At 45.7% G+C, this 20785-nt stretch overlaps 1 protein-coding gene across 1 annotated transcript in view; it reads left to right on the top strand.

The window, feature by feature from the left end:
• Positions 1–741: 741 nt before the first annotated feature.
• The window catches only part of CDS1 (CDP-diacylglycerol synthase 1), a 65128-nt gene continuing 45084 nt past the window's right edge, over positions 742–20785 (top strand). Inside the window, exon 1 of the mRNA XM_073340556.2 lies at positions 742–1004. Within this exon, the coding sequence (XP_073196657.1) occupies positions 948–1004 (57 nt within the window). The 5' untranslated portion in view covers positions 742–947. The remainder of the gene's footprint in view (positions 1005–20785) is intronic.

The raw sequence follows: 20785 nt of genomic DNA on the forward strand, positions 1-20785 counted from the left end.
CTTCACTATGAAAAAGTTAAGTATAGTTAACTAATGGGAGTTAAAATCCTAGTGAAGATATGGTAGCTCGTAGTTTCCATATGGCCTGTCAGTGTAAACTAAAGATTTATTGTTTCTTCCTATCTCATCCTGCTAATTCATGTGAAGACTATGCCCTAGGTTCAGTGAGGTAAGAGCCTACTTTCTTGCACAGTAAAAACAGATTGCAGAGGTGCTATCCCTTCCATCTTTGCTGGGATGTTTTGGACACATTCCATGCGGTGGGCGCCGGAAACTTATTTGGGGCCGTACATGAGCAAGACTGCACTTTCTGGAGGCAACTTCGGGGGCCTGCTTGCTATCTTGTTGCCGTGTGACGTTTGGCCCCGCTGGCATGAACTCTAAAAGATGCCAACCTTTTCCATGGGGAGCCAGCTGGCCTGCAGCTGGGGCATGAGTGTGGTGGCAGCTTTGTCCCCGCTCCGCCTCTGCTGGGTGGCAGGATGGGAATGTGCCCCTCTATTGCCCCAGCTGTGGGAGGGGGGACAGCCCAGAGGTCTATCAGGAGGAGGAGGACGGCCTCCTAGCCTCTGGCTGCAGCCCCGGCCTAGAGAGCATCCTGAGCTCACGACCCAGCCCATCACCCTTAGCTGGCCACCTCAAGGCCTTCCTGACTGCGCCGGGGCGGAGCTAGGGCCTGGGCGTGGCCTGTGACCTCACACAAGGGGGCGGGTCGGGTCGCGTCGCGCTGGAAGCAGGCAGCAGCCGCTCGCGCGCATAGTCGCGCCCCTCGCCCGCGGTGGCTCGTGCAGCTCCTTGCGCACCTGCGTCGCCGCGCCCCCTCCCCCCGGGACCCGAGGCGGGCGGCGAGCGGCCGAGGCACCCCCCCCCCCCGGTGGGGCGGCCGGGGTGTGGTCTGGGGGTGCGGGTCCCCGGCAGTTGGACCCTCCGGCGGCGGCGGCGGCGGCATGGCGGGGCTGAGGAGGCGAGGGGCCGGGCCGAGCAGCGGGAGTGCCGGCGACAAGGTGAGCGTGGGGGCGCGGCCGGCGTGGCGGGACAGGAGGAGGAGGGGCGAGGTGACTCTCTGCGTGGCCTCGGGCCGGCCGGCTCGCGCCCCCCCCCCAACCCCCGCCCCAAAATCGACATCCCCCTGGCTGCTGCGCCGCCTGGCAGCCACCGCGCCCCTTTCCCCGCCGGCCCTGATGGCTGCGCCGGGAGGGAGGTGTGTGAAAGGGAAGGGGAAGGCCGGTGCAGAGACTGGTTCCTAAACCCCCTCTCCTTGCTCCCCCCCACATCACTCTCTCCTGGGGCGGGTGGAGGAAGAGGAGGAGATTTATCTCCACCCTAACCCCCCCCCCCGTTATGAAATTGCTGTTCCCTCCTGACAGGGTCACACACTCTAATTTGCCCCAGCTGGCACCTTTCCTTAAAGTCTGGGCGCTGCTGGTGGGGCGGGTAAGGGTTCCCTGCTCTTCCACAGTCCCCTCCCGCCTCTTTCCACACAGGCCTGAGAGGTTGAGAGTAGATTTAAAAGGAGAATATTCAGCTCCTTTCTGGTTCTCTCTCTACCTGCAGTCTTCATTCATTCTGGCAGGATTGTTTCCTGCAGTTGATCGCGCCTCCCGCTTCAGTGCATAAAGTAGTTTGGGAGGCATAAACTGCAAATTCAGGGATCTGTTGACCTGGTATGTTGGGAAGGAAGAAAAACATTTACTGCTGAACCTGCCCTAGCTAAAGGTTGTCAGCTCTTCTATGGCAACTCTCTGTATTTTATGGTTTTATAACTCTGATAAACATTTACTTCTGGGGTCTAATGTGACTCACAGTAAAACATTTCTGTTGAGGAAAAAAGTTTTCAAAATACTGAGTATCTATGTAGCAGGTTGTGTTCATTATATCGGCAACTCTTGCCCCTTTTCCCAAAAGATGCAGTTTTGTTCACCACTCTAAAACAGATTTAAAACCAGAATTATTATCATTATGACTAAAATTAAAAGGACACTCTAATTCTGAAAAACATAGATGTGTAAATGCGTTTTTGTCATTTAAAACCGCTTTGGATTTAAACATTCAGTGTTTGAAACCCAAACATCACAGCATTTTTGTAATATATGTGAACTAGAGAGTAAAACTGACTAGTGTTTTTGTTTTCACTTCAGTCACCTTGAACAATATTAGCAAGCAAATCATACAAACAAACAAACCTAACTCATTCAAAAAGAGTCAGTGTCAGGTAGCATAAACTGAAGGTATAAGCCAAGAAGAAAGCTAAATGAAGTAAAGACTTACTGGGGATCTATAGCAATCTGCCCAAAAGGCACGCTCTCATTTTTCTAAACATGCCCAATTCTTTCAGCCTTTTCCCATAGGTCATTTGTTTAAAAATAAACCTCTTATTTTTCTTGCTCTCATCTGGACTCCCTCTGGTTTGTCCACCTCTCCCATAAAGTGTAATGCACAAAACTGGACACAGTGTTCCAGCTGGTTCCTCACCAGTGTCAAGCAGAAGGGAACAGTTACCTCCCATGTCTTAGGTACAACACTACTTTTTGTACTTCCCAGGGTATGTCTACACTACGGAATAAGGTCGAATTTATAGAAGTCGTTTTTTTAGAAATCGGTTTTATATATTCGAGTGTGTGTGTCCCCACAGAAAATGCTCTAAGTGCATTAACTCGGCGGAGCGCTTCCACAGTACCGAGGCTAGAGTCGACTTCCGGAGCGTTGCACTGTGGGTAGCTATCCCACAGTTCCCGCAGTCTCCGCTGCCCATTGGAATTCTGGGTTGAGATCCCAATGCCTGATGGGGCTAAAACATTGTCGCGGGTGGTTCTGGGTACATATCGTCAGGCTCCCATTCCCTCCCTCCCTCCATGAAAGCAAGGGCAGACAATCATTTCGCGCCTTTTTTCCTGAGTTACCTGTGCAGACGCCATACCACGGCAAGCATGGAGCCCGCTCAGGTAACCGTCACCCTATGTCTCCTGGGTGCTGGCAGACGCGGTACGGCATTGCTACACAGTAGCAGCAACCCCTTGCCTTGTGGCAGCAGACGGTACAGTATGACTGGTAGCCGTCATCATCATGTCCGAGGTGCTCCTGGCCACGTCGGCTGGGAGCGCCTGGGCAGACATGGGCGCAGGGACTAAATTTGGAGTGACTTGAGCAGGTCATTCTCTTTAGTCCTGCAGTCAGTCCTATTGAACCGTCTTATGGTGAGCGGGCAGGCGATACGGACTGCTAGCAGTCGTACTGTACCATCTTCTGCCGAGCAGCCATGAGATGTGGATGGCATGCAGTCCTTCTGCACCGTCTGCTGCCAGCCAAAGATGTAAAAGATAGATGGAGTGGGTCAAAACAAGAAATAGACTAGATTTGTTTTGTACTCATTTGCCTCCTCCCCTGTCTAGGGGACTCATTCCTCTAGGTCACACTGCAGTCACTCACAGAGAAGGTGCAGCGAGGTAAATCTAGCCATGTATCAATCAGAGGCCAGGCTAACCTCCTGTGCCTATAAGAACGATAACTTAGGTGCACCATTTCTTATTGGAACCCTCCGTGAAGTCCTGCCTGAAATACTCCTTGATGTAAAGACACCCCCTTTGTTGATTTTAGCTCCCTGAAGCCAACCCTGTAAGCCGTGTCATCAGTCGCCCCTCCCTCCGTCAGAGCAACGGCAGACAATCGTTCCGCACCTTTTTTCTGTGCGGACGCCATACCAAGGCAAGCATGGAGGCCGCTCAGCTCACTTTGGCAATTAGGAGCACATTAAACACCACACGCATTATCCAGCAGTATATGCAGCACCAGAACCTGGCAAAGCGATACCGGGCGAGGAGGCGACGTCAGCGCGGTCACGTGGGTGATCAGGACATGGACACAGATTTCTCTGAAAGCATGGGCCCTGCCACTGCATGCATCATGGTGCTAATGGGGCAGGTTCATGCTGTGGAACGCCGATTCTGGGCTCGGGAAACAAGCACAGACTGGTGGGACCGCATAGTGTTGCAGGTCTGGGACGATTCCCAGTGGCTGCGAAACTTTCGCATGCGTAAGGGCACTTTCATGGAACTTTGTGACTTGCTTTCCCCTGCCCTGAGGCGCATGAATACCAAGATGAGAGCAGCCCTCACAGTTGAGAAGCGAGTGGCGATAGCCCTGTGGAAGCTTGCAATGCCAGACAGCTACCGGTCAGTTGGGAATCAATTTGGAGTGGGCATATCTACTGTGGGGGCTGCTGTGATGCAAGTAGCCCACGCAATCAAAGATCTGCTGATATCAAGGGTAGTGACCCTGGGAAATGTGCAGGTCATAGTGGATGGCTTTGCTGCAATGGGATTCCCTAACTGTGGTGGGGCTATAGACGGAACCCATATCCCTATCTTGGCACCGGAGCACCAAGCCGCCGAGTACATAAACCGCAAGGGGTACTTTTCGATAGTGCTGCAAGCTCCGGTGGATCACAAGGGACGTTTCACCAACATCAACGTGGGATGGCCGGGAAAGGTGCATGATGCTCGCATCTTCAGGAACTCTGGTCTGTTTCAAAAGCTGCAGGAAGGGACTTTATTCCCAGACCAGAAAATAACTGTTGGGGACATTGAAATGCCTATAGTTATCCTTGGGGACCCAGCCTACCCCTTAATGCCATGGCTCATGAAGCCGTACACAGGCAGCCTGGACAGTAGTCAGGAGCTGTTCAACTACAGGCTGAGCAAGTGCAGAATGGTGGTAGAATGTGCATTTGGACGTTAAAAGGCGCGCTGGCGCAGTTTACTGACTCGCTTAGACCTCAGCGAAACCAATATTCCCACTGTTATTACTGCTTGCTGTGTGCTCCACAATATCTGTGAGAGTAAGGGGGAGACGTTTATGGCGGGGTGGGAGGTTGAGGCAAATCGCCTGGCTGCTGGTTACGCGCAGCCAGACACCAGGGCGGTTAGAAGAGCACAGGAGGGCGCAGTACGCATCAGAGAAGCTTTGAAAATCAGTTTCATGACTGGCCAGGCTACGGTGTGAAAGTTCTGTTTGTTTCTCCTTGATGAAACCCCCCGCCCCTTGGTTCACTCTACTTCTCTGTAAGCTAACCACCCGCCCCTCCTCCCTTCAGTCACCGCTTGCAGAGGCAATAAAGTCATTGTTGCTTCACATTCATGCATTCTTTATTCATTCATCACACAAATAGGGGGATGACTACCAAGGTAGCCCAGGAGGGGTGGTGGAGGAGGGAAGGAAAATGCCACACAGCACTTTAAAAGTTTACAACTTTAAAATTTATTGAATGACAGCCTTCTTTTTTTTGGGCAATCCTCTGTGGTGGAGTGGCTGGTTGGCCGGAGGCCCCCCCACCGCGTTCTTGGGCGTCTGGGTGTGGAGGCTATGGAACTTGGGGAGGAGGGCGGTTGGTTACAGAGGGGCTGCAGTGGCAGTCTGTGCTCCAGGTGCCTTTGCTGCAGCTCAACCATACACTGGAGCATACTGGTTTGGTCCTGCAGCAGCCTCAGCATTGAATCCTGCCTCCTCTCATCATGCTGCTGCCATATTTGAGCTTCAGCCCTCTCTTCAGCTCACCACTTACTCTCTTCAGCCCGCCACCTCTCCTCCCGGTCATTTTGTGCTTTCCTGCACTCTGACATTATTTGCCTCCACGCATTCGTCTGTGCTCTGTCAGTGTGGGAGGACAGCATGAGCTCGGAGAACATTTCATCGCGAGTGCGTTTTTTTTTCTTTCTAAGCTTCACTAGCCTCTGGGAAGGAAAAGATCCTGTGATCATTGAAACACATGTAGCTGGTGGAGAAAAAAAAAAGGGACAGCGGTATTTAAAAAGACACATTTTATAAAACAGTGGCTACACTCTTTCAGGGTAAACCTTGCTGTTAACATTACATACATAGCACATGTGCTTTCGTTACAAGGTCGCATTTTGCCTCCTCCCACCGCGTGACTACCCCCTCAACCTTCCCCCCTCCCTGTGGCTAACAGCGGGGAACATTTCTGTTTAGCCACAGGCAAACAGCCCAGCAGGAATGGGCTCCTCTGAGTGTCCCCTGAAGAAAAGCACTCTATTTCAACCAGGTGACCATGAATTATATCTCACTCTCCTGAGGATAACACAGAGAGATAAAGAACGGATGTTGTTTGAATGCCAGCAAACATACACTGCAATGCTTTGTTCTACAATGATTCCCGAGTACGTGTTACTGGCCTGGAGTGGTAAAGTGTCCTACCATGGAGGACGCAATAAGGCTGCCCTCCCCAGAAACCTTTTGCAAAGGCTTTAGGACTACATCTAGGAGAACCGCAAATGCCAGGGCAAAGTAATCCTTTCACATGCTTGCTTTTAAACCATGTATAGTATTTTAAAAGGTACACTCACCAGAGGTCCCTTCTCCGCCTGCTGGGTCCAGGAGGCAGCCTTGGGTGGGTTCGGGGGGTACTGGCTCCAGGTCTAGGGTGAGAAACAGTTCCTGGCTGTCGGGAAAACCGGTTTCTCCGCTTGCTTGCTGTGAGCTATCTACAACCTCCTCCTCCTCATCTTCTTCGTCCCCAAAACCTGCTTCCGTATTGCCTCCATCTCCATTGAAGGAGTCAAACAACACGGCTGGGGTAGTGGTGGCTGAACCCCCTAAAATGGCATGCAGCTCATCATAGAAGCGGCATGTTTGGGGCTCTGACCCAGAGCGGCTGTTCGCCTCTCTGGTTTTCTGGTAGGCTTGCCTCAGCTCCTTCAGTTTCACGCGGCACTGCTTCAGGTCCCTGTTATGGCCTCTGTCCTTCATGCCCTGGGAGATTTTGACAAAGGTTTTGGCATTTCGAAAACTGGAACGGAGTTCTGTTAGCACGGATTCCTCTCCCCAAACAGCGATCAGATCCCGTACCTCCCGTTCGGTCCATGCTGGAGCTCTTTTGCGATTCTGGGACTCCATCATGGTCACCTGTGCTGATGAGCTCTGCATGGTCACCTGCAGCTTGCCATGCTGGCCAAACAGGAAATGAGATTCAAAAGTTCGCGGTTCTTTTCCTGTCTACCTGGCCAGTGCATCTGAGTTGAGAGCGCTGTCCAGAGCGGTCATAATGGAGCACTCTGGGATAGCTCCCGGAGGCCAATACCATCGAATTGTGTCCACAGTACCCCAAATTGGAGCCGGCAACGGCGATTTTAAGCGCTAATCCACTTGTCGGGTGGAGTAAGGAAATCGATTTTAAGAGCCCTTTAAGTCGAAATAAAGGGCTTCATTGTGTGGACGGGTGCAGGTTTACATCGATTTAACACAGCTAAATTCGACCTAAAGTCCTAGTGTAGACCAGGGCCCAGAAAGATACTTGTCTTTCGCAAAAGCATCACTTTGACTCATTCAGTTTGTGATCCACTGTCGCCCACAAATCCTTTTCTGTGGTATTGCTTTGTAGCCAATTATTCTCCATTTTGTATTTATGCATTTGATTTTTCCTTTGTAATTGCAATACTCTGTATTTGTAGAGTCAGACGTAGATGTTGAGGTTCAGTACAGAATCTGCTATGCCAGCCCTGCCTTTGGCAGACTGTTTCAGACAGGTGTTCAACAGCCATGACATGAGAACATACACTTACATTTTTAGTTTACAAAGTGGTGGTAATCCCAATTCTCCTTTACGGCTGCGCGACTTGGGTGACCTACAGAAAACTCCCGAAAAACCTGGAACGCCAGCCCCAGCACTTTCTCCGGAAGATCCTCAACATAAACTGGGAGGATTGCTGCACTAATGTCAGTGTCCTCATGGAGGCTGACACCTTCAGTATTGAGGCCCTGATTATCTAGCACCAGCTGAGGGGAGCGGGCACTGTGTGCTCATGGCTACCAAAATAATTGCTTAATAACCCAACTTTCCAAAAGAGAAAGGAAACAGTGAGGCCAAAAGAAACGCTTTAAAGACACCCTTAAGACAAACATCAAGAAATGTGGCATCGACACCACGCGCTGGGAGACAGTAGCCTAGGTCAGGGCTAACTGGTGAAGACTTGTCAGAGAAGGGACGATCACTTTTGAGGAAAATTGCATTGCCCTGGTCACAGAAAAATGCCAGAAGAGAAAGGACAGATGACTCATGTAGCAATCATGGCCCAACCCTGTCTTACAACATCACCCTCAGTGAGTTTGCGGCTCAAGGATCAGACTCCTCAGTCACCAAAAAAATAAAAACCTGTGGAAGAGATAATCCTTGACCCTGAGGGATTGCTGACGACTCTGTATTTGTGTTTTTTGAATTTCATCTTATTGGTTTCAGACCAATTATCCAATTTATCAAGATAATTTTGAATTCTAATCCAGTCTGTCAAAGTGCATGCAACCCCTTTCATACAGTTAACTGTCCTGGTCCTTGACGTGTTGGTTTGTGTGAAGCAATGAGACCACTTATAGTAGTCGTGCTAATTCAGACAAGTAAAGGTTTGCAGGCCTGTATTTGTAACAGAGGAGGCTTCTTCTGATGCTTTGGTCTGTATATTTAAGCTGTTAGAAACTAGAAAGAAATGGCAAGCTTTTATATTTGTTATTCTGATAGTACCTTATTCTGAAGTCAAGACGTTAAAACTATGTATGTCTGTCCAAATGTATCAGGATATGGCCTGATGTGACTTCTGATTTCTGTGGAATATTAGTAGAAAATAGAAGTGCTGCTGGACATTGGAGCGTAGGACAAGCATTGAAACACTTATGTCTTAATGCTGGTGGAATGGTAATGCTTTAATTTCTTTGTCTTCTAAAATTTATTTTAATCTAAGTAGTTGAAAAATGTCTTGCTTTATTCTGTTTGGTTGAATGATCCTCTTGTTCCCTGAGATGATTTTTGTTGTAAGTTCAGGAGCACTTTATTGTGTCCACAGTACATTCTAGCATTAGCAAAGTGTACAAAGGCCACAACAACGAGAGTATTTCTTGTGTACGCTTCAGTTAGCTAAATGCTTAATGTTGTAGGAAGGGTGCAGGGTATAATAGTTGCACTGCAGGAGTTTTGGGTTTTATTCCTGTATCTGCTACTGAATGTTACTGAGGTATTACCTGCCGAAGGTATTCCTGTCTCTAGAATGGGGAAAATACAGTGGGTGTTGAGATCTAATTAAACGTTCATGAGGTGCTTGATGTCTGCGTCTGTAAGCTTGTCTACACTTGAAATGCTACAGCAGCGCTTCAGTGTAGACGCTACCTACCCTGATGGGAGGGAATTCTCCTGTCTGCATAGGTAATCCACCTCCCCGAGAGGCAGGAGCCAGTTCTATAGAAGAATTTTTTCTGTCATCCTAGCGTTGTCTACTTAGGTCTTCTTAACTGTGTTGCTCAGGATTGTGGATTTTTCACATCTCTGATACGTGGCTGAGTCAATCTAATTTTCTAGTGTAGCACAGCCCTAAATAAGGGAGTGCAGTCCCTAACCTCTGTACTATGGAGAAGGAACTGGGGTGAATTATGAACCTTGCTGTACAGGGTCTGCTTAGCAGATCCCTGTGGCCCCCTAAAATTTGTTTTGGTTAGGGTATTTTATAAAAACAAACAAAAAAAAAACCCCCAACCCAGTTTGCCTCAGGACAGCCAAAGAAGGGCTTGCTTCACTTTACATTTAGCTCCGGTTACTCCACTCTAACTACCCTAGCTCAAGTGAGAGTGTGATTACACTGCCAAACACCACTCAGACTAGACAGAGTAACTGGATTAGCAGAGTGATTCGATTAGCAACTCTGAGTTGTAACTAAAGCTGTTGCATCTCCATTGCATTACTAGCTCCAGCGTCAGCAGCACTTGAGCTTCAACCCAGTCCACCCTGACAGCTTAAAGCACCACTTTAGCTGAGCTAGAGATTGGTGTGGACAGAAGACTGTGTAAGGGCAAAACTAGTGTTTACCGTTCAATCTAACAATACAGTAAAGACAAACACTAATAGGTGCCTCTTGTCCAGAGTCAGGTGTGCAAGTTTGTAGCCTTGTGTGCTTAGATGAAGCTTGGACTCCATCACGACTGTCATTTTTGTCTTTCTGTTATCTGTTTATTGTCACATCCTTCCCTGTGGGGCAGGGACTATGTCACACGGAAAGTCACAGGGTTCAGTTAAGAGAGTCCATGTGGTCCCTTAACCAGGTGGTGGTGAAAGCAGAAGTATGTAACGAAATATATGGCAGCCTGGGCCATGGTAAGCAGGAGAAAGAGGGAGGCACACATTTTTTATGCATGACAGGTTGCATCACCTATAATTTCTGAAATATTCAGAATTCTTGGGTAAAACCTGGAGTTGAGGTTTAAAGACCATCACTCACGTTGATTTTAAAAAAAAAAACACCGAGACTGTTGCAATTTGCACATAATTTCTCTCTCCTCACCCCCAATAACAAAATGTTGGAAAGTTTGGAAATTCAAAGTTAATCCATTTTAAAAAAACATTTAAACCAAAAATACTTGAAAATATGGAAATATTTAGGGTCACCCAAACATCCTTATTGTTACTGTTTCCTCAGCATGGCTATAATCCAGAAACCTTGACAGTATAAGCCACAAATGGCTGTTGGTTGTCTGATCAAATAAGTCCCAAATTAACACAATCTTGTTAGACTACTTTATTGTTGATCTAAGAGGGTTTTCACACTGCCATTGTTTACATTACAACCTTGTGTGACTTCTAACTTCTTTGGGGCCACAAACAGAAAGATTTTCACTTGACCACATTGAATTTTTAAAAAATCATATGTGGGGGAGGAAAGGAGAATCATTTGACCTTGATCTCCTTCCCCATTGCCACCCCCAAGGATACATCACAACTCCCCATCTAATAATAGTTTAAATCAGGGGTTCTCAAACATTCATAGTATAGATTCAAATTTAATAGAGTATCTAGTTAACTACCTCCTCTCCCACTTGTGACTGCCAATCAAATTCTTTGCCATTTATATGCATGTAACATACCTGTAGTAACTACAGCAATTTAATACTAAGAAAACGTTTAACATTTATCTCCTCTTTTAATGTAATCTGTGAACTGGAATTAACAATAGGCTGCACCATGTGACCAGACAGCTTTCTGTGTATCACTAGCAAGTGCTCTGTGGACCACAGTGGGGAACTGCTGTTATAAATAATATGAAAACAAAAGTAATTCTTCATACTTAACCTTGTTTTTATTCACTATGGTTTATTATAGTATAGTTGCTTGTACAAATTGTATCTCTAACGCAAATGTCTATCTTAGACTGTTAGGCAACTGCTAAAATAATTGTTGAGCAAGTCCTGCTACAGAGTGCCATCATACTAGCAAAAATAAATCTACAAACAAAAAATGAAACAGAACAGAAATCTCTGGAGCTTTTTGGACAGTGGTGTTTCTGTGGGAGTTTGGTCTGAGAAGATGGTGGTGATTTTGTGTGTTAAAGGTACAGTGATTTCTTCCAGATGTGTGGCTTTAGTCAGTGCTTGCTGATATCCCGTAACATGAGGGCAGTGCTGACCTAGTTTGACTAAGTTAAAAAGCCAATCTCTAGGGAACATTGGAGCAGCTAGCAGTTAACAGCAGAGTTTCTATGGGACTGCTTCCCCCCCCCCCCCCCCCCCCGTCTAGGAATAGAAGACAGTGAAGCGGTGAGGTTACTGAGGCAGCTGTAGAAGTGACCCGAGGAGGACAGGAGACAAAGAAGATGCTTGGGTGCAGAAGCTGTGGGATGCACATCATCCTTGAGTGCATATCTGATGGAAGCTATGTACGTGTGAAATGTCACCTGGAACAGCTCACGGCAGGGAAGATCCAAGAATTAGAGATGCAGTGGAGATGATGGAATTCAGATAGAGATTTGAAGGTATAATGCAGGAGAGGAGAGCAGAGGTGGTACAGACCTCTGAATATTTGTGGACACCTGGCAAACAAAAGGAACTGGAGGGCATTCTGCCAGAAGAAGAGGGTGATCCGTTGAAGAATGACCCTGAGGACAAAGCAGAGGAAGAGACCAGCTAGTAGTAGTGAAAACCAGTTGAGTAACAGATTTGCTGAACTATTGAATGAGAAGAAACAGGCAGAAGATGGGGTGGTGAGGAAGAAAAACAAGAAAGACAGTCCCTGCAGAAGAGAGGAACACATGATGGAGATACTTGGGGACTGGAGCCCAAGGAAAAATTAGGATGGTGTACAGGGGACTGCAAGAGAGAACATAACACCAAGAAGAATGGGTGCCTCGGGACCCCATAATCAGAATCTGATAGATTGGGGACTCCATACTCGGAAGAGTCAACAGTACTGTCACCAGATCCAAAGAACAGAAGAGTGCTGCCTGTTAGGAGCAAGGATATTAGATGTTGATATGAGGCTGAAAATGATCCTGATGGACGTGAGAGGGGGCAAAAACCCACTGATTGTGCTGCATGTCAGGCTGAATGACACTGATAGATTCCCACATGTATGGGGAGATGTGTATTGAAAACTGGTATTCTGCAATAAAGGCTGTGATAGATTTTGGGAGGGTGGGTGGGGGGAAGAGAACATCCATTGAGATAAATATGGAGTTTACACCTCTGGGGTGTCATTAACCTGAGAACATCCCATTGGGATGAATGGGCCAGATCACACCTCTGTCATCCTTTTATGTTTCAAAGGATTGGGCAGAGTTGCCTCCAGCTAGTAGATAGGCTCCTCACATTCCATGAATTACCACCTTCCCTTATCCTCATGGTGCTTCTGGCCCTACTGAGGCATGGGGGAGCCAGGAGATGGGCAGAGTTGGTAGCATTCCAAGGAAGACTTTTTGTTCTTTCCATACCCCAATAAGTGCCTGCATACTACCACCACTTCCTCAAAAAACAAGGGAAATTCACTCCTTGAAAACTTGATTAATGCAGAGTTAAGATTGACTAGCAATGCCTTGTACCCTTTCAGAATATCCCATGCACCTGAAACCTCTGAAAACCAGAAAATAAAGAGTTAAATTAAAACAAACACATCTGAAAATCAGGAAATGCAATGTTAAGGTAATATATCCGATGCCCTTATCTGTCCAGCTGTGCCTGTCTTCTGATGCTGACAGTAGGCAACCAAAACAAACCGGACATACCCCTAGCAAAATCTGCCATTTTCTGTGTTGTGTTGTATCCAACACAATGCTATACTATCATTCCTCTTCATACACACTTACTGACCCTCACTCTGTGTTACTAAGATTTTTGGGTAGTGAATAGAATAGTGGAAGCCTAGTGCTATCATGCTTCCAAATGCTGCTGAGAGAAAGGCATAGGACCAGGGCCTGTGCTGTGTCTGACAGGAGGCACAGAAGAGAAGGCTCATCCCAAGAAAAGGGGTTTTAAGCATCTTAAATTCTGAGATGCTGCAGGCTGTGGAGCTTTCCCTGAATAAGTTAGAGTGAACCCTGGGAGCTTTAACTTATGACAGCCTTACCTAGCTTCCAGCATAGAGCACTGACCATTTCCTCACAAACTCAGCAGGCCCCTGTGCTGGGGGTTGTGAGGAAAAGTGTGTGTGTGTGTGTGGTGAGGTGTGTGTGGCAGGATTTGGAAATCTGGGCTGGATTTGGAGTTAAAATTCCAGATTGCTAATTCAGATTCACTGTCTGTTTCTGGCTTTGACAATAGAAGTAAAGTGACTTCTTCATTGGTAGAACTGAGATAACATTTATGAGGCTATTGAAGATTAATACTCTGAATACAGTTCTCCCAGTGCTGTAAAAAAAACCCACCCCCACGAGGGGAGTAGCTATGGTCTACACTGCCACTTTACAGTGCTGAAACTTGCAATGCTCAGAGGGGTGTTTTTTCACACCTTGAGTGAGAAAGTTGCAGCGCTGTAATGTGGTAGAGTAGATAAGGCCTTACCCTTCAAGGTCAGGTATTCTGTTAATTTTTCAAAACACTCAGGCAGATTATATGGGCTTATCTTTATCACGGACTCTTTTTGTGGGGTTTTAATAGTTAATGGAAGGGGGTTGTGAAAATTTCACTTTGAATAAGGGATTTCCAACCTGAAAAAATTGACCAATGCTATCCTATGATATTACAAAGTCACATCTTAGATCTACACCAAGCGGTATGTTCCCGTAACTATTACGCTCTGCTGAGGCTATTGATCTGATCGTTGTTATAGTCTCTTTCCTGAGAATGCTGAGCCTTTTTTTTAAATGCTGTATTCTTATAAATTATCGCTGAAATTCTAGTGACAGCTGTGTTAAGGTGCTTATTAATTTACCTTTCAATCCTTGTTTCAGTCATAACCTTTTGTAAAGTTTACTTTTCAAGCTGAAACTTTCCAAGATGTCTCTGGTGGGGGGTTTTGAAAGTTAGATTCAAACTATAGTTGAACCCTTCTTGAAAATGAGTGGGAAAACGTTCTCCATTATATTAAAACAAAAGGATCCTTCCAAAACCAGCAACCCTCAAATATGATTTCTTGTAACTTTCTGAACAGCTGTTTTGCTGAAATGGCTGGGGCTAGAATTGAAGCAGTGATTGAAATGGAAGTGTTGACTTTTTCTCATTGGAAAACAACACTACATGTGTGAAATGTTAGCACTAAGCTCATTCATAAAATGAGCAGCCAAGGGGCATGGTGTTACCTGGTTAATTAGCTGTGTACTGAAAAATGTACTGAAAGAATGCACTAAATGAGGTCTGGTTACACAAGAGCCCTTGTCTCATTCACCCTACATCTTGTACTTAGATGACTTTGTGGGTCACTGTTTACACATGCATTTGCAGAATACTACACCACTATAAGATTGTACACAGGAATTGACCTAAGATTTCTATACTAACCTATACATGAAACACTTCCTTGATTCAGTTATTAAAGGAAAAACTAGTTTGAAAGAGAATTAAGGTGAGCTACCACTTACGTATTTCTCGTAAAGAAGCTTCTGCCTCTGTTCTGCAGCCTTTTTGAGAGAGCATATCTGCCAAGTTCTATACCTTAGTCTTGAGATCTTATAATTCCTCTTAAATGCTTTGTATCACCGGTTGACTTTTCTTAAATATGCCTTTTGAACAATTTTTGCCTGTTTGTGACATTCACAAGTGAATGCAGTGCTTTTGCTACATAGCTATTTATTCAGTTTTGGGCAACATGAATCCAGATTTACATTTAAGAGTCTGTAAATGTGATCCCTCGCTCATTGCCTATGGAATTGCCATTATGTACAACACACTTTTTTGTCTTCTACCACTTCATAGGTTCTGAGCTGATAATTTACTGTTTAGTCGTTTATTATACATTCTGAGAGTTGATCCACAGAGCCAGCTGTCTGCCTCTGACTTAAGAATGTACAACACTCTGCTGGGTAAAAAAAGCTTATTCTAAATCGTTTGAGAATAAAAGCCCACATTAGAAGCAGTAGTGTCCTAATTACTGAAAACATATCGGATCAGCACAGAAGGCAGCTTCTTTAAACATTGGGGTGCATATATAAATTAGAAATGCATTCACCTAACACTTTAGATCAGCGGTGAGCCTGAGAAGGAGCCAGAATTTACCAATGTACATTGCCAAAGAGTCACAGTAATACGTCAGCAGCCCCCCATCCACTCCCCAGCGCCTCCTGCCTGCCGGCAGCCCCCAGCAATCAGCGCCTACTCCTCTCTCCCCCTGCAGTCGGCGGTTTCACGTGTGCAGGAGGCTATAGGGAGAAGGGGGGAGGAGCGAGGGCATGGCAGTCTCAGGGGAAGGGGTACGGGCCTTGGGGGAAGAGGGTGGAGTGGGGGCAGGGCTGGGGGCAGAGCAGGGGGTTGAGCAGTGAGCCACCCCCCAGCACATTGAAAAGTTAGCATCTATAGCTCCAGCCCCAGAATCAGTGCCTAGGTAAGGAGCTGCCTATTAACCTCTGAAGAGCCGCATGTGGCTCTGGAGCCACAGGTTGGCCACCCCGGCTTTTGATTCTAGAGATACCAGAATTATGTTTTGAATTATGGTTGAGATTTTATTAGATGGATGTGGAGGAAGTTTATATAGAATTTAGTTACTATGTTAAATGTTTTTAATAGGACCAAACTAAGCATTCATGTATTGAGTTCAGTACCTTTATAAATTTAGGGTTTTTTTATTTTTTTTTTATTTCTGATTCCCATCTAAGTGTTCCTCCCTTTCTTTAAATTTTATTTTTATTGTACTCTGGATAAAGTGTGTGCGGGACGGAGGGGGAGGGCACCATTAGGTCTTACTCCAGTAAAGAAGCTCTCTCAGGCCTGGTCTACACTGGGGGAGGATCAATCTAAGTTACGCAACTTCAGCTACATGAATAATGTAGCTGAAGTCGACATACTTAGATCTACTTACTGTAGTGTCTTCACTGCGGTACAACTCTTGACGCTCCCCCGTCAACTCCACCTACACTTCTCACTCCGGTGGAGTACCAGAGTCGACGGGAGAGCGCTCTGCAGTCGATTTATTGCGTCTTCACTAGATGCAATAAATTGAAACCCCCCCCCCACGGGATTGATCACTCCGTAGGTAAGTGTAGACATGCCCTCAGTCTCCTCCCAGATCCTGGACTCTTGAAGAGTATGTCAGTGCTACTGATGGGAGATGTGATTTGTGGCACATGTAGCCATACCTGAGCTAGGGGTGTGTGTGTGTGTGTGTTTTTTTTTTTTAAATAAATAAAAATAGTGGTATAGCTCTGGCTGCATAAGCTAACTCCCCAAGTATGTACCCAGGGTACCAAGTGGGATTGTTCTCAGGCAGGGTGTATTGTTTTGATTTAAAGCAAACAGAAAACCTTAATTTAAATAATCAGTTTTAATCATGTTTTACATTTGTACTTTTCAGTTATTTTCCTAAAGAAAGGTTGATTTGCATTGATAACCATTAAACCGATAGTCAACAAGTACCGTAAGGGAAAGTTGAAAAGAACTTTGAAGAGAGAGTTCAAGCCTTCTGATCGAGGCACAGCCTGTGGACGGTGTGAGGCCGGTAGCGGCCCCCGGCGCGCCGGGACTGGGTCTTCTCGGAGTCGGGTTGCTTGGGAATGCAGCCCAAAGCTGGTGGTAAACTCCATCTAAGGCTAAATACTGGCACGAGACTTTCTATGAAAACATGTTGATTTACAACTAACTTTAGCCTTCACGCTATCGTCCTGGTTAGCAAAAAAACAAAAACACTATATTTGGTTTTGTTTTGTATCTACACACTTACTTAAGCAATTATATAACTTGATACCCATTTATTCAGATTATTAATGTTTATATTCCATTAGTTAGAAAATAGCGAATGATGCATTTCTTATATGTTAGGTTGATTCTTTTTTTTACTTGTGATTTGTGTCAAACTCTGAATGGAAATTAAAATTAAATTTAATGCACAAAACATTTAATTTTTATTAAATAAAACTAAGTCTTCAGGATGCATAAGAAAAAATGTTTATCAAAACAAGTTTTGCATTGAACTGAACATCATTCCTTCAAGATTTTAGAACTAGTAATCTCATTCTCTCTCATGTAGCTTTTTATTCATAGATTAGAAGAGGAAAAATAAGCTTTCCTGTTTTTTTTTTTTTTTATGCCCATTTGGTTTCTTACCTGTGAATACACTAATCATGAACTGAGCTAGTTGAATAAACTGAAATGAAGTAGATATTCTCTCTGCACCTGCAGAAGAGGCTACTGCTGGCAAAAGCTGGTTTAATACTTCAACAGCCTCTGATTCTAGGCACTTAGTGAGTGACACAAACCATTAAGTTAATGGAACTTTCTTTAAAACTTGGTAGCAAACATACTGCTTAGTATTATTTATATTTATTTTTAACAATTTTAATTAAAAGTTCAGGCCTTAACAAAGGTTAACAATTTTTAATTTAGTTTTACTTGTTTATTTTTAAAAAATAACCTGTATTTAATTTAAGCATATTCATTTTTTTTTTTAAATCTACGCCGTTCTGGAGACTGTACTGCTGCAGTTACACAGCTATTTTTAGCAAGCTAGTACAAGTATGCATACAGATGATGCAGTCACACCTCTTGGTTGCAGGGCAGACACTCTCAGAGAGGAGTCACTTTGGCAGTTGCGAGATTCCCTTTTAAGGAGGTCTGGGTTCTATAACAGGAGTCTACAACTACACTCCATAATGAAAGAGTGGATTAAAAAGTAGAAATATCTACCACCAATAATCCTGACCAAATTGTAGTGACTTCAGACCACAGTTCTTTTAACTCAAAAATGGCAGCCTGCATACCTTACAAACTTAGTTTTTCTGTTCTTCTTTACCAGGACCCCTTCAATTGCCCTGACCTTCACAACTTTTATTTTACAGCCTGGAACTGCAGTCTCAGCCTTTTTAATACATGAATCCTGCTAGGAACTGGGTTAACTTTCTATTAAAATTTCAAAAATCATCCTTGATCTGCACATACAAGAGTGTGGCATGCTTGTTTACTTGGTACATAGATCTATGCCTAAATTCATTTCAGATAGCTTATTAGTGACCATCTCAAGGTAGGGTAAGCACCCATCCTGAATTGGTGTGGGACAGTCCTGAAATACAGAGTTCAAGTCCCAGTCCTGAGATGAATGACTCTGGGACAGCATTTATGCCAGATTCACTGAAGTGCTGCTCTGCACATGCCTGAGGCTCAGGAGTGGTGCCAACTTCTTCCTCGTGCGAGAAAGGGAGAGTGTGAGGTGGGCCTTGGCCCCCCCTTGCCATGAGGTCCGGCTTCCTGCTCATCCTCTTCCCTCCCAAGGCCTTGCCCCCTGTCCAGGCCAGAAACAGGAGATGGACAGTAGTAAGAGCTGCCCAGGGAGCTTGGGCTGCTGTGGGGTGTCCCCTGCTGTGGGGAGCAGGGACACGGGCTGCCCCTGCCTAGGGCAGATAAAGTGTCTGGGGCTCCCCCAATGGCTCGGGCTCCCTGGGCAGCTCTTACCATGGCCTGGTCAGGGTCGTGGGGCAGGGCAACAGAGTGGGCAGGGCTCCTGTATGTGTCCCTGCTTTTGCCTTTTGAAAATGTGGTCACCCTATCTTACGGGAACAATGAAATTAGTGGGAGCTTGGGTTTTCAGTGCCTCTGAAAATCAGACCACTTCTATTTAACACCCCCCCCCCCCTTATTTTTTTAAAGGGGATATGAGGGCAGCACTAGACATGAAACACAGCTGCAGGCATGTGAAGAGGATTTTGTTTAGGATGGAAACATGGACATTAGGAGTTGTCTATGAACTTTCATAGAGACTGTCTAATCTTCACTGATCTGCCAGATAATTGCTCCATGTACCAAGTCATCACTCTTACTAAAACTTTCTCATTCTCGTGTCAGAACAACCATTTCCAGTACAAAATGCTCATTCTTCTGCCTTTGGTTTCCATATCTTCAGTGGCATTGGTATAATCTAGTCTAGCTGGAATGCAGCACCTGAGATCTCCACACACATGGGTTTGTGCTAAAGCTAGAAAAAGCCTCATTTTAACAAGGCATTCCAGTTAACACAGCCATTCTCTCAGACATATTTTCAAGATGCAGGTGACAGTAAGCTATTAAAGAACAGATCCTCAGATTTGTCTCCTAAAATGATTGGGGGAGGATGGATTCAGGACTGAAGGTTATCCTGGGATAAAATATTCATGGAGGTACTCCAAAGGTGGTTCTTGCAAGTTTGGGACTGCTTTTGGAAATCTATAGCCAGAGAGTTGAGATCATCACTAAGAGGGCTGCAAATGAGAAACCATGGTATGGGGCATGGAAAGAGAGAAAACTTTCCCTGTCTGTTGTCTTAGCTCAGGGGTGGCCAACCTGAGCCTGAGAAGGAGCCATAATTTACCAGTGCTCATTTACAAAGAGCCACAGTAATAGCTCCGCAGCTCCCACCCTCCGCTCCCAGAGCCTCCCACCACTCCCAGCCCCGCCAGTTGGCGCCTCCCCCTCCCTCCCTGCACCTCCCGATCAGCTGTTTTGTGGCATGCAGGAGGCTCGGGGGTGGGAGAGGAGCGGGGGCACAGCAGGCTCAGGGGAAGGGGTGGAGTGGGGGCAGGGCCTGTGGCAGAGCTAGGGGTTGATCAGTGAGCACCCCCTGGCACATTGGAAAGGTCCAGGCCTTTCTGAAGAGCCGCATGTGGCTCCGGAGCCACAGGTTGGCCACCCCGTCTTAGCTTGAGTAATGAAATAAAAGCATATTATTAGATCTCTAATATTGTAATCATATGCTAGATAACATTTGATTGTCATCATTTCCAATTTTGAAATGCTAAGGTGCTAGATGGGACTATTAATTACTTTAGCATAATTAAATGATTTGATTTTTTCCCCCCACCATTTGTACTCTACACAATAGAAGCAATAAAGCTTTGAAAAAAGCACCCAGAAATGTCAGAGTCAGATAAGCTACAGCCTCAGAATGCAAATTTGCACACTGCTTGTACAGCTTTTTGACATCTATAGCAAGCCACTTTCACAACAAGTATGAATTTGACCAAGATCTTAAAAAAAATACAGCAAAGCATTAATTGCCTGTAACTAGGTAGCCTCTATAAGGCTGTCTGGAGTGGCTCATGACTGAGTGCCAGCCTCAGGGCAGACTGTCAAGAAGCAGAGCACAAACTTCAGACAGATTGTGAGTTCTCTAAATAGATTTCACCAACCAAGTATCAAGTGTGAACTTCTTATGCACTGTAACAGCCTTAACATGGAGTCACAGACAGTCCTCCTGGGCACTCCAGTCTATCTTGCCACCCAGGCAAGCTTGCTTTTGTAATAGATGGTCCCTTACACCAAAAATCATAATATTCAGGTTATTCCCAGTCCCAAAGGACCAGTCACTTACCCCAGGTTAATTGTACCTTAGATCTCTCAGCAAAGACACTGCTTGTAGCTA

Source organism: Lepidochelys kempii, chromosome 4, assembly GCF_965140285.1.
Source record: "Lepidochelys kempii isolate rLepKem1 chromosome 4, rLepKem1.hap1, whole genome shotgun sequence".
NCBI classification, from domain to species: domain Eukaryota; kingdom Metazoa; phylum Chordata; order Testudines; family Cheloniidae; genus Lepidochelys; species Lepidochelys kempii.